General features: G+C 39.5%; 2 protein-coding genes across 2 annotated transcripts; both read right to left on the reverse strand.

Annotated features, from left to right (window-relative positions):
• Window positions 1–490: 490 nt before the first annotated feature.
• Window positions 491–1168, reverse strand: LOC122296813. The gene has a single exon (XM_043106609.1). The coding sequence runs from the start codon at window positions 1166–1168 to the stop codon at window positions 491–493; it is 678 nt and encodes a 225-aa protein (XP_042962543.1).
• A 10512-nt stretch (window positions 1169–11680) lies between these two features.
• LOC122296814 lies at window positions 11681–13153 on the reverse strand. The gene has a single exon (XM_043106611.1). The coding sequence runs from the start codon at window positions 13151–13153 to the stop codon at window positions 11681–11683; it is 1473 nt and encodes a 490-aa protein (XP_042962545.1).
• Between the last annotated feature and the right edge of the window lie 506 nt (window positions 13154–13659).

Consider the following 13659-nt stretch of genomic DNA (forward strand, 5'->3'; position numbering starts at 1 on the left):
ACGCAGCTACTCGTTGCCGTGTTGACACATTTAGCTGGGCTGAAATGCTAGATGCCTTCCGCATGTGGACATGTAGCCCCTAGCAAGCCCCCTAGATATCATCTGGATCTCCCTTATAGGTGCCCTATTCCTATCGCCCTTTAAGGGCGTCCTGTCCCTATTGTCCTTATGGGCATTAGTTCTGTATTCCCGTCGCCGATTGGGACTACTACTCCTTCTAGAATCGCGTCTAGAATCATGGCACCTTTTGGGCTATGAGCATTCTGCAACCATTCGCTCCAACTCTCTTATTCCCACCAACTCAGCCACCCTCTTTTTCATAGTTTTGCAATCTTCAGTCTAATGTGACCCTGTTTGATGATACTTGCAGTAATGACAGTCTATCCTAGCTTGACGTCATTCCTTGTTGTCCTTCTCATCTTCTCGTATGCTCAAATTGTAGTGTATCAATCTAGGATTGTGGTCTTCCCACCTTTCTTTTTCTTTTATCCTAATGATTTGATCTAGGCTTCCTGTCAACTTGCCCATTCCTCCGTTCAGTCCTATTTTGTTCTTTCCTTAGATCTACCAATGCTTGTAAGGTATCTTCGGCGTTAACAAAATCATCCTCCCTATCCATAAATTCCCTTAGGTTGGTAGGGGTCTTTCCAGACAATTCAACCATGAAGGGACTACACAGCCAGATCCCACCCAGAAGGGTGGCAAGGGTAATCTTCTTGTCCTGGTCATCTGTTGTTAGCATTTCCTTGTTGAAATGGGTAAGGTAGGCCTTTAGGTTTTTATCTTTTTTCTGTTTGACTGTTAGCAGATAGACAGCTGGGTGCCTATGTCTCCTGTTGGGCATGAACTGCATCAGGAGCTGCTTAGCCAGTTGTTTGAAACTGTTTATTGACCTCTGCTTGAGGGTTCCGAACCACCCTCTTGTTGTCACCTTTAGGCTCAAGGGGAAAGCTCGGCAAGCAATTTTTCCAAGGAAACAATGGAGTGTGATGTGGGCTTTAAAGTTCTCTAGATGGTCCACGGGATCCTTAGATCCATCATACATATCTATTTGAGATACCTTGAATTTTGGCAGGAGCGGCATGGCAATAATCTTTTCACTATATGGCAGATCAGTTTGGTTTAACTGGCATTTTACCGAGGAAGACCTTCCTATTTTCTTCTCCATCTCTTTATATTTTCCTGCCAGACTTTGCAATTCGTAGTGCATCTTTTTATTTTCTGCCTCTCCTAGGCTTGTTTCCCCACTATAATGCGCTTTGCCTTCACCTTGCTCACTGTGGTTGGGTGCAATTGTATTATTGAGCTCTACGTTTCTTTCGCCACAAGTCATCATTTTCTTTCTTTAAACCCTCCATGGCATCCAACGCCTTCTTCAACTTTTCCTCTGTTGTTGCCAGTCATGCTTCAATGGCTATTGGTAACGTATCTATTTCACAGTTTGCTAGAGAACAGGTTACAGTCGACATGTGAGAAGTAAGAACCACGCTGGAACCCAATTAGAAACTAGACTCAAAATCCCACAGACAGCGCCACTGTCAAGGATGTGTCCAACCATCAAATGTAATTGATCACCTACAATATGTGAAGGAATGTCGGTGTTGCATGCCTACAACCACTTTGATGCTTAAGTCAGTGAAGAGTAACATACAACTAATCAAGAATTCAATTGAATATGTCTTTGAGTTACCTGGTATATATATAGGCATTAGGTTGAATTGAATCAACATTGCAGTTGGATCACTGATGCGGTACATATCTCACGTGATACTTATCAGCCTAGATTATCCCTGAATAATTGGAGTGATCATAAAAGCTCATCGAAATTCTTATCCCTCAATGCAAGGCGGAACATAAAGCCCTGTTGGGCCTTGAACCTCCAGCTTGGGCTGTGTGACTGAGACAATTCCCTATTGGGCCAAAAACACTAAATGGACCCTCTAGAGGGATAGGGGAGTAGTAGGACTTAGACCCACATACACAATTTCTGCATATAATAAGTAATGCTAGAGAAATGAGTTTTTTCACACTTTTTCGTAGTAAAGTCTACCTTTTTATAAAAGGCTTGCGTGAGACATATACGGCTTATATAAATCATTATTTAATATTTCTACAAGCCCCATAGAGACAAGTTTTGTACAGACCCTTTATAAAAAAGTAAGTTTCACTGAAAAAAGAATTTTTTTTTACACTTTTTTAACGTGGGGTCTACTTTTCTATAAAGGCCTACAAGAGGCTTGTCTATTTGAGATTTGTGTAAATGATTTCTCTATTTATAATAGTGTGAAATATAGACTTTGGTTTTCTTGATTGATTTTCTGAGTTGGGGATCAATTTTTAGCATGAGTAGCTAGTGCCTGCTTTATAGTGCTTTCAGATCGAACCAATCAAACGTAGCATTGAGATTCACATAAGTACTATCATTGGAGAACACATAATTGCTCAGGTCCTTCATATATTTTTAATGGACTAGACGTTGCTGCTATTGCTGGATCAAAGAAAATTTATGCGATGCAATAAACTACTTCAAATTAAACTCACTTGTCCCGCATTACAGATAATTGAATAATGAATGGTCCGGACTTTTTTTTTTCCCTACAGTGAAAAGTAATAGAATTTATAGTTGGTACCCACATGCTAGTGGGCCCACTATAATAAAGGTCCAATAGTCGAGAGTAAGTCTAAGGATGGTCTTATTAATATACATTGAGGATAATAGATAATACATTCGACTGATCAAGAAAATGATCACTCTAATTAACGAGAAGAGTCTTCAAAATAAGATATGTATTGGAGAATGGTCATCTTTACCTCGCAGAGCCTCTATAAGAGGAACGATGCAAGTTGCTGATAAGAGGAACGATGCATGCCTTCCCTTGATCTCTTTAGAATATTAATGGACTGATGCGCATGCATGTACTTGTCAGCGTATATAATGATAGAAACTAAAATATAATATAAAAGTAGATGGAGAAGAGAGAAAGAAGAAAAAAGGCTTTGAAAGATTACATCTAATTTACTTTATCAATTGTTATTGAATACAATACATACATTCCTATTTATAAGTAAATATTTTAAATATTATAAAATTCAAATCAAAATAATATCAAATCAAAATAATTTGATAATTATGAAAATTAAATTAATATAATATCAAATCAAATTATTAATTTGATATTATCTTCAACATCCCACATCAAACTCAATGGGGAGAACTTTGGAATCTTAAGTTTGAAATTTGAGAGTAGCCTTCATATTCATTAATTGATCGTCAATAAGATGATGGTGTTGGTGATGAAGTCGTTGCTGGCAACTGGAACATCAAATTTGGAGCTGTGGCCTACAATGAGTTATATTTGGCCTTGGTCAACTATTAGACCAAAATCAAAAGGCCAAAGTTGGATCTGGGGCTTCAAACAATGCTAACAACATATCAAAACCCAATAAAAAAGGTCTCATAGCTAAAAGAGATACTCCAAATGTATTAATTTGAGATGACACATAATTGAACAGCGATAAAAAGTTTGTGAGAGGTAAACCTAGCATAAGAATAAATATTCCACGTAATCGAGCCTAGCTTTAAACAAAGGCTCTGATATTATGATAGAAAATAAAATCTAAAATAAGATGGAGAAGAGAGAAAGAGAGAAAGAGGCATTGAAGATTACATCTTTGCTTTCTCAATTGTTATTAAATAAATACAATACATACATCCCTATTTATACCGAAATTACATTGAGATGAGATAAGATAAGGTAAATATCTTAAATATTATGAAAATTAAATCAAAATAATATCAAATCAAAGTGATTTGATAATTATGAAAAATATCAAATCAATTTACTGATTTATTATTATCTTCAACATATAATATATAAGTCAAATTGATAGATAATGCACAAATTTTCTTGTGCATTTTTAGGAGCATTACTACTTTAGTACATGTGATTTTCTACATCTAGTATTATATCTTTACAAGAACTAATATTTGTAGTCGAGAGGATAGTAGTCTTTGCGTAGTCTTTAAAAAATTGAGTAAATTTAAAATTCACATGAAAATATTATTTTTTAATAATGATCCTTACTTTTTTTTAAAGAAAGCACACAGGGACTGCTAACTCCAATTGTATATAGCATTAGTACCCTATCATCACATGCGGGATTATATACGAAATGGGTTGGTCCTCGCAGACACGCAAGCCATCAATTGGTGTTCGTTTGAATCATAATATAATAAGGTCTAAAAACTTATCGGCTAGATGGCAAGTTTTTAAACTTTTAAAAGAATATTATAATATTTAAAAATAGTGAATACTATAAAATATATATTATCTTTAATTAATCAAACATCTTATATTATCCTCGGAGAGCACTGGACTAGTTTCGCATAAATTAGAGATCAAAGGTTCCAAATATGTGCAAGGCAGGTGCATCGAAGAGTACTGTTTATATAGAGGGATAGGGGAGCTCATGTGGGGACTTGGACGAACCATTGCTATCAATAGTACATCCCCCACTTCTCACCTTTCTTGAACCACTTCTCTATAATTGCACATATCTCGTGAGTCTTAGAAGATGACTTCTTCCATGGCCTTACAAGGAGTTTCTTCCTTGCTCTCGTCCCCTTTTTCTTCCAACCGTTCATGGACTCGTGATGTATTTTTGAGTTTTATAGGTGCGGATGTTTGCCAAAAATTTATTTCTCATCCATATCGTACCATCCTTTGCATCATAGGGAAATCAACACTTGCATAGACAAGAATCTTGAAAAAGAATAGGAAATTTAGTCAGATCTTTTCAAATCTATTGAAGGATCAATGATTTCTATCAATCTTTGTACTCTCTAAAAACTATTCATAGACTAGATGGTGTTTAAATAAGCTATTGATGATCCTTGAGTGTAAGGAAAAGGTAAAACAATTGTTTTACCCTTGTTTTATAATGTAACTCCGTCGGAGGTAGGGCTGTTCATATGGGCCAGGTTTTACCCGGCCCAGTCCGGAATCTGGACAAACCGAATTCTGGTTATGGGTTCTGGACCGGAATAAATCCGGTCTGGTACCCGCATCTTTAAATTCGGGTCTATCCGGCCCGAATGCGGTTTTAAAACCCGAGTACCAGATTTAAAACCGGTACCCGAGTTTAATATAAAAGCAAATTATTCATGCCCCGCTTCTTCGTCCTTCCCCCGGCGCCCCCCCCCCCCAGGCCCCAACCCCACGGTTACACTCTCACAGACAGACAAGACTGCTCTTATCTCTTCTCTCTGCTCTGCTCTCTCTCTCTGTGGTCTACACCTTCGGGTTCCATTTTAGTTAAGGCAATGGAACCACACTGTCCGATTCGGATTATCTCTCAGTCTCCGACAAACCATATCCCGGTAATAGAAAGTGCGAGCAAAATGTTCGGACCGGAGGAACCAAACTCCGACAGCTTACTTCCCAAGTCAACGGGGCCACAGGTAGTAAAGAAGGAGAAGGAAGGAGATGAGGAGGAGGCGGAGGCAGAGGCGGAAGAAGAGAGAGTGGTGGAAGCATTGGATCACGGACTTCGATGATCTCGATCGTTCCTGGCCGTTGGATTAGGTCTCCTCTGTCTCGAATCACAACGATGACGATAAGAACAATAACCAGTACCCCATATCACCGCTTTACCACTTTTGCTCTGACCAAGGCTTCTCTCCTCTCTGGGCTTTCCTTGACAGAAACGACGACGTATTGTATGACAACGATGGGAATATTAGCAGCAGAGAGGTGGTTTCGGATGTGAAGTTTGAGAAGGAAACCCATGTCAAAGACATTGAAGGTGAGTGCCCAGTGTGTTTGTCAGTCTTTGCCGATGGCGAAGAAGTGAAGCAGCTGAGCGTCTGCATATAAGATTAGGCAGCTTGCTTTTAAAGCGAAGAAAAAAAGAAAAAAAACCGAGTTCAATCCGGAACCCGGAATCCGGATTTTACAAAACCCGGGTTCATCCGGGTTCTGGTCCGGATCTGACCCGGACTAACCCGATCCGGTTTCTGGCCCAGATTTCAAATCCGGGTTCCGGTTTGGGTGTACCCGGGTTCCCGGGTCGAACCCGGATGAACAGCCCTAGTCGGAGGTACGAAATCAATAGAACAAAATATTTTTTTTAGGGGCATTACTTGGAGTAGGGGCCTTAGGCAGCTAGCTGCCTACCCCATTGAACCCCCGACCTTATACAATTCTTAATTATAATTTATAAATGATCCTAATTTAATCTTCCAAGTGGGATGATTTGGTGGAAATCAACATAGCAGAGAATGGTGGAAAAAGACTTTTACGATATTATATTGCCTACCTTTTGTAGTGGCCACATACAGAAGACGGGACTGGTGAAAGCAAGTTGCTGATAAGAGGAACGATGCATGCCTTCCCTTGATCTCTTTATAATATTAATAGACTGATGCGCATTCATGTATTTGTCAGCATATATAATGATAAAAAATAAAATATAATATAAAAGAAGATGGAGAAGAGAGAAAGATCAGGGAAAGAGGCTTTGAAGATTATATCTTTGTTGAAGATTACAAAATCAAATCAAAATAATATCAAATCAAAGTGATTTGATAATTATGAAAATCAAATTATCTTCAACATATAATATACAAGTCAATTTGATAAATAATGCACAAATTTGATAATTACTACTATACGTGCATGTCACTACAAGAAATCAGGTCATTTTTAGCGCTTAAAATCGTTGCAAAAAACCATCTAAACTGCTGCATATACTCATTTCCAACAATTTCAAATTCCTTGCACATTCGTCGCTATTATCGCGTCTTTTTTGCTCACAGCAACGATAAAAAAAATTTCACTGCTTAAAATACTTTTAGCAACGATTTTTTTTCCTTACTAATTCTCCCAACATCATTGTAATTGTCATCATGCCCATAAAGATATATCACCAAGAAATCTCAATTACAGCATTTTAAATCCTTACAAATACTCTATAAATCGCTGCAATTGATGTCTGGTATTTCTAGCGAAAATTTAAAAAATTGTTGGAAATAATATTTTGCAGCGTAATTTGAACGTTGAAAATTTAACCAAAAGCGCTATAAATAGAAAAAAAACTGTTCAATTGTGATCATTAATGTCTGGAAAATTGTTGTTGAAGTGTAATTGCAGCATTTCAAATCGCTGCAATTACTATAAAAAGCGCTGCAATTAATCTGCTTATACCAGCGATTTATTTTGGAATTGTTGCAAATAATCATTTGCAGCATAATTTAAATGCTGAAAATAGAATCAAAAGCACTGCAAATAGGAAAAAAACTGTTGCAAATGTGATCATCTAAGTATGAAAAATCGTTGTTAAAGTGTAATTGCAGCATTTACAATCGCTGCAATTACTCTAAAAAGCGTTGCAATTAATGTCCTAATAGCAGCGATTTATTTTTGAATTGTTGTAAATAATCTTTAGTAGCGTAATATAAATGCTGAAAATAGAACAAAAAGTGTTGCAAATAGTAAAAAACTGTTGCAAATATGATCATCCAAGCATGGAAAATCGTTGTTAAAATGTAATTGCAACCTACAAGCACTGCAAATTATTGCAAAAAATGATGCTGGAAACCCACAGGAAACCTATGACCAAACACCTTTTCTAGGTATTGTTATTCAAATCAACATGCTTCTGGTTCAGCTACAAGAAGTTCTATTTGCTTAATACTCAAATTATCTAATACACACAACTAATTGAGTAATCCAAACACAAGAAGCAGATACACAACCAATATACCTCAGGCAAACGCACATGCACATCAGTTTCACATCACCCAAAAAATACAAGTGTACATCAATAAACGACAACTTTTGTAATGCAACCTACTCGTAAAGGGGTTTCATAAATTCAGTGGCAATAAGAGATACCTAGAGCCTTGTTTGATCATTCTTGCAAAACAAAGGACTGATAACTTCGGACTAGAAATGGAGGGCTGGAATCGTCTATTCCAATTAAGGTGGAAATGTAGTCCTTCAGCTTCCCAAACGAAGACAATAACCAAATTAAATGGAAGGTTGTGTGCACACTAGGGTTTACGATTGGGAGATCAAAATCTTCTTTGAATTTGGTGAACCAAAAACGCGAATAGGAGAGAATGGGAGAAACGCGACAGTGGCTAGAGGTGGAGGAGCTCAAGCGGAGCTACGATATTGTTGGTGGGAATGTATCGAAGTGCAGAAGGTTGGGGAAATTGGTCGGAGTGAGCAAAAATGGGGAAAAAAATGTTGGGGGAAATTAAAAGTGAAATTGGTGTTTGGCGCGGCAGTTTCAGTTGTAGCGAAGATTAGTGCGCTGCTAAAACATAACTCTACCTCCGACGGCAAAAGTCGTTGTATTAACACAAAAAATCACTGTAATTTTTGGCAGTGAACAATAATTTTCTTAAGCAGCAATAATTTTCATTGCAATAAGTCAAAAATCGTTGAAAAAAATTAAAAAAGAAAATTACTGTTTTAAAAGTCTGCAGCATACAGAAATCGCTGCTTTTAATATGCTATTCCAGCGATTTTATTTTCAACAAAAATAAAACCTTGGAAAAATCCCGATTTCTTATAGTGTGTGCAAACTTTTTGTATAAAAAGTAAGTGTCACTAAAAAATTAGATTTTTTTAACACTTTTTCAATGTGTGGAATCTTCCTGTACATTGAATCCAAATCTTGAGAATGAATATTCAAATGGGAAGTGCATAAAAAATATATATTCCATATCGGTTTAACTCTTTCAAAATGTTTATTGCAGAATCAGGAGATCTTTAGATACAACTGGTTCGCAATATATTTTAAAGAAGTAAAAAGACATTTCTCACCCTCTATTCTTCGGTTTTTATTTATTTTTAATAAGAAATTGGTGGATATTGATGGATAAGATATCCTCCCTTCAAAGGCCCATTATAAAAGTTTTTGGACTTTTCAGATATAAACCTTTTTTTTTTTTTTTGAAATACTGATCTCATTAACCATGAAATAAAGGGGTACAATTCACAAAGGACTAAAGTGACATAGATCCACTCGGCTACATCATTTCCCTGTGTACAATATGAAAAATACAGCTCGGGCATCTCTCAACCTCGTAGACATCTTCAACCACCTCTGCAGCCACCTTTGCAAGCTGGTGTGCTGCCATATTTGCCTCTCTATGGACATGGGAGGCTGTCCAGTTGACACTTGAATCCAATACTCTTTTAGCATCTTCAATCAGACACCCCCCTAAGCTCCAGTCCACTGCTTTGCCCAGTAAGCCATCCACCACACGCTTTGCATCACCCTCTAAACAGACCTGTTGCAACCCCAGGTCTCTGCAGAATTCAGCTGCAACCAACAAACCGTAAGCCTCACCATCGAAAGGAGTCCCTCTTAAAGGTCTTTGAGCTCTAGCAGTGCCAACTACTTGTCCTTGGTAGTCCCTGACTATCACCCCTATCCCAACTCTTCCCTCATTTGCTCTAATTGCTGCGTCCCAATTGAGCTTATAGGAATTCTGCACTGGTTTGACCCACCTAAGTTCTGCTGATCCAACCTGTTTCCTTGTTCCTTTGTCTGTTAGAAGAGATTCTCTGAAGATGGATACTTCTTCTATGGCCTGTTGATACAGCCTAGTGGGATGGGTGAATCCTTTCCCATGATACAGCTCGTTTCTTCTAGACCAAATCCTTTTCAATACAACTGCAGTATCTTCAAGCTCAATAGCATCTAAGTTATTCACTAGCAAGGACCAGATATCTAAGAAGAGGTCACTATGGCAGGACATCTTCTGAATCTTTTTACAGCTTGTTTTCCACACATCCTGGGCCGCAACACAGCTCCACAAGGCATGACCAGATGTTTCAATGGCTTGGGAGCAGATAAGGCAGTTGCTGTCCTCTACAACCTTCCTTCTCTTCAGGTTAGCTAGAGTTGGCAGAGCCTCACTACAGGCTCTCCACACGAACTGTTTGACACTTGGGGAGGTCTTTAACTTCCATATGCTCTTCCACACATGCTTGGCCTGAGCTTTTTTTGATGACTCCCCCTGGAGATCAGCCTCCATCTGCCTGTGAACATGGTACCCACTCTTCACTGAATACTGGCCATTGGTGGAGAAGTGCCAAATTATCCTGTCTTCCCTTCCCCCAACACTGATGGGGATTGCTTTTACAGCTTCATACTCTTGTGCAGTGAACAGCTCCTGAATGAGAGGATACTTCCATATTTTTAGATCACTGTCAATTAGATCACTTACTTTTTCACACTCACAGCCCACTGGTCGAGTAGAGGCAACTCTTTTTGATGGAAAGGATGTTAACCACCAGTCCTTCCAAATGTTGATATTGTGCCCATTACCCACTCTCCACACAAGTCCCTCTCTTAGAATTTTCAGATCTGCACACACTCCCCTCCACGCAAGAGAAGGCCTTGTCCCCAGTGTTGCATCTAAGAGACCAGTTTTAGGAAAATATTTTTGCTTTAAAACCATGGCAGCTAAGGAGGATGGGTTCTGTAAAATCCTCCATCCTTGTTTAGCAAGTAGAGCCAAGTTGAAGCTTCTGAAGTCTCTAAAACCAAGACCACCAGCCTCTTTGCTGTAGCTTAGTTGGTTCCACCTTACCCACTGAATCTTTGAGGTATCCTCATTGTAACCCCACCAGAATTTTCTTATAAGTTGGTTCAGCCTGTTTGTTATCGAAGTTGGCAGTAGGAATATCCCCATTGCATAAGAGGGAATGGCTTGTAAAACTGATTTTAAGAGGACTTCTTTCCCTGCATTTGACAGAAATTTGTTTTTCCAGTTAACCATTCTTGCCCAAGTTCTGTCAATGAGTGTGTGAAAGGTTGCCACTTTCTGCCTTCCCACTACAGCTGGGAGTCCCAGGTACTTCTCGAAGTTGCTTGTTGCTTTAACACCTGCTTGCTGCAGTATCTGAGTTCTGCATGCTGTCTGTGTGTTCTTGCTGAAAAGGATTGAAGATTTTTCTTTGTTTAGGACTTGACCCGAGGCCTTTCCATAAACTTCAAGGACTTTGAGGACACATGCTAGTTCCTTGGGTGTTGCTTGACAGAAGAGGATGCTATCATCTGCAAAAAACAGATGATTAACTGTTATGGGGCCTCTTCCAACAGGTGCAGGGGTGATCTGTCCAGCTTGTTCAGCCCTTTTCAACATTGAGGAGAGAGCTTCTGCACACATGATGAAGATGTAAGGAGACACTGGATCTCCTTGTCTAAGACCCCTCGAAGGCTTGAATCTCCTTTGTGGCTCTCCATTAACTAAGATGGAATAGGAAACTGAACTAAGGCAGGACTGAATGAGTCTAATCCATCTCAAAGGGAATTCCATCTTGACCATTACAGCTTCAACAAAGCTCCACTCTATCCTGTCATATGCCTTACTCATGTCAATTTTAATTGCCATACACCCTCTTTTTCCTTTCATTCTTGAGTTCATGGAGTGTAAAACTTCATAAGCTACTAAAATGTTGTCTGAAATGAGCCTACCCGGGACAAAGGCACTTTGGTTGGGTGATATAAGGTTGTGAAGAGCACCTTTCATTCTATTTGCAAGGGTTTTAGACACAATTTTATACAACACATTACAGAGGCTAATTGGTCTGAACTCACCTACTCTCTTGGGGTTTTTCACTTTGGGAATTAGGGATATGTAAGTGTCATTAACATCTTAGAGGGACCTACTACAGTTTAGGACTTCGAGTACATAACAGCCTACTTCCTCCCCCATCACTTCCCAATGTTTTTGGTAAAAATGAGCTGGAAATCCATCAGGTCCAGGTGAACCTAAAGGATTCATCTGAAACACAGCATTTTGTACTTCCTCTCGGGTGAAAGGTTTAGAGAGCCAGGACTTCATATCTCCTGTCAATTTTGACTCCAAGCCATGCAAGCATTCATCAAAACCAATGGGGCAAGAGGTGGAAAATAGTGTGGAGAAATAACCTGTGAAAACTTCACCTATGCCTGCCTGGTTAGCAATTGCTAGCCCTTGTTGGTCCTCAATGCTTCTGACTGTGTTGGTTCTTCTTCTCTGAGAAGCCTGCTGATGGAAAAAGTGGGTATTCCTGTCACCATGTCTTAGCCAGTGTTGTTTTGCCCTCTGACGCCACTTCATATCTTCTGCAGCCAGGGATGATTCCACTCTCCTCTGAAGTTGTTGCATTTCTGTTAAATGGGATCCAGTGCCATTGTTCTGAAGGTGGCTTATTCTTTGTAGAGTCTCAGCTACATGCTTATGGTTATTCTGCTGTGATGTTTTCCTCCATTGCTGTAGTGCCCTTTGGCATGTTTCCAATCTTTGCCTCATTGTGCAGCCTGAGAGGCCAGCTGGTCTGGTTCCATTCCACCCATTTGCCACTACAGTAGGACAGTCTTCATGTAGATCCCACGCAGCCTCATACCTAAACCCTGGAACCCACCTTTTCCTACATTGGTTTGGGGACTGTCTGCTTATGTAGAGTGGGGAGTGGTCTGATTTCACTGCTGCTAGTGCAGTGCATGTTGCTCCTCTGAAGAGTTCTTGCCATTCCTTGTTAGCCATGGCCCTGTCTATTCTTTCCTTGGTAAAGTTCTCATCCCTTCTGTTGTTTGACCATGTATAGAATTGTCCCAGGTGATGCACATCATATAGCCCACATTTCTCAACAACTTGTCTAAATGCTTCAATTTGGTTATATGGTCTGCTGGATGCTCCCTGCTTTTCCTTTTGATGCAACACTTCATTGAAATCTCCTGCACATAGCCAAGCCACTGATGATTGAGGCTTTAACTTCTCAAGTAGCTGCCAACTGCTCTTCCTTTTAGCTGTCTCGGGATGGCCATAAAACCTAGTAAAATGCCATCTTCTGTCATTGATCTCTTCCTTAACCACTGCACTGACATGCCACCTGGTATAGCTGACCACTTGGACGTCCCATTCTTCTTTCCACAGCAACGCAATGCCTCCACTCATACCAATACTTTCAACATCAAAACATCCATCCATCTTCAGAATTCTCCTAATTACCTCCATTCTTTGTTTACTGCACTTAGTTTCCAAGAGGAAAACTAAGAGTGGGCCCTTTTCCTTAACCAGTTTGCTAAGGATCCTAACTGACCGAGGGTTCCCAAGCCCTCGGCAGTTCCATACTAAGAGGCTCATTGTCCTTGGCAGGGCTGGAAACCAGCCTCTACCTTAATGTTACTGTTCTCCATGAAACCATTCTTCCTCTTTTGGCGTCTGGGACTATCATTGTTCACTTTAGTTGTCCTTTTTAGACTATTTCTGGTTCTGCATTTGAGTGGTAGGTTTGTTACTTCTTCCAAGGCCCCGGCTCCCCCTCCTCCATCTTGGTTTAGACCCCCTCTAGCAAGCCTTTTCCATTTCTTTCCCCGTGTAGTCTCAGTTCCTCTAACTGATTCCTTTTTTATTTTTTTGTCATTTGAAAGGCCTTCAACTGATTCTCCTTTGGTCATTAGTTCCTTATTACTTTCATTTAAATTGTTTTCTACTACAATCTGACCACCATTAGTCTCTTCAGTTGAAAGAAGATCCAACTCCATGCTAGAGAGAACTGTAGTATTTTGCAACTCAGATTCAGTTTTCAGAGATGTTACCTCGTGTTTGTGTTGTGGTTCCTGATCTCTGCAGGTTTGGCTGTCCAGCTG

The sequence above is a fragment of the Carya illinoinensis genome, chromosome 15 (assembly GCF_018687715.1).
Source record: "Carya illinoinensis cultivar Pawnee chromosome 15, C.illinoinensisPawnee_v1, whole genome shotgun sequence".
Taxonomy (NCBI): domain Eukaryota; kingdom Viridiplantae; phylum Streptophyta; class Magnoliopsida; order Fagales; family Juglandaceae; genus Carya; species Carya illinoinensis.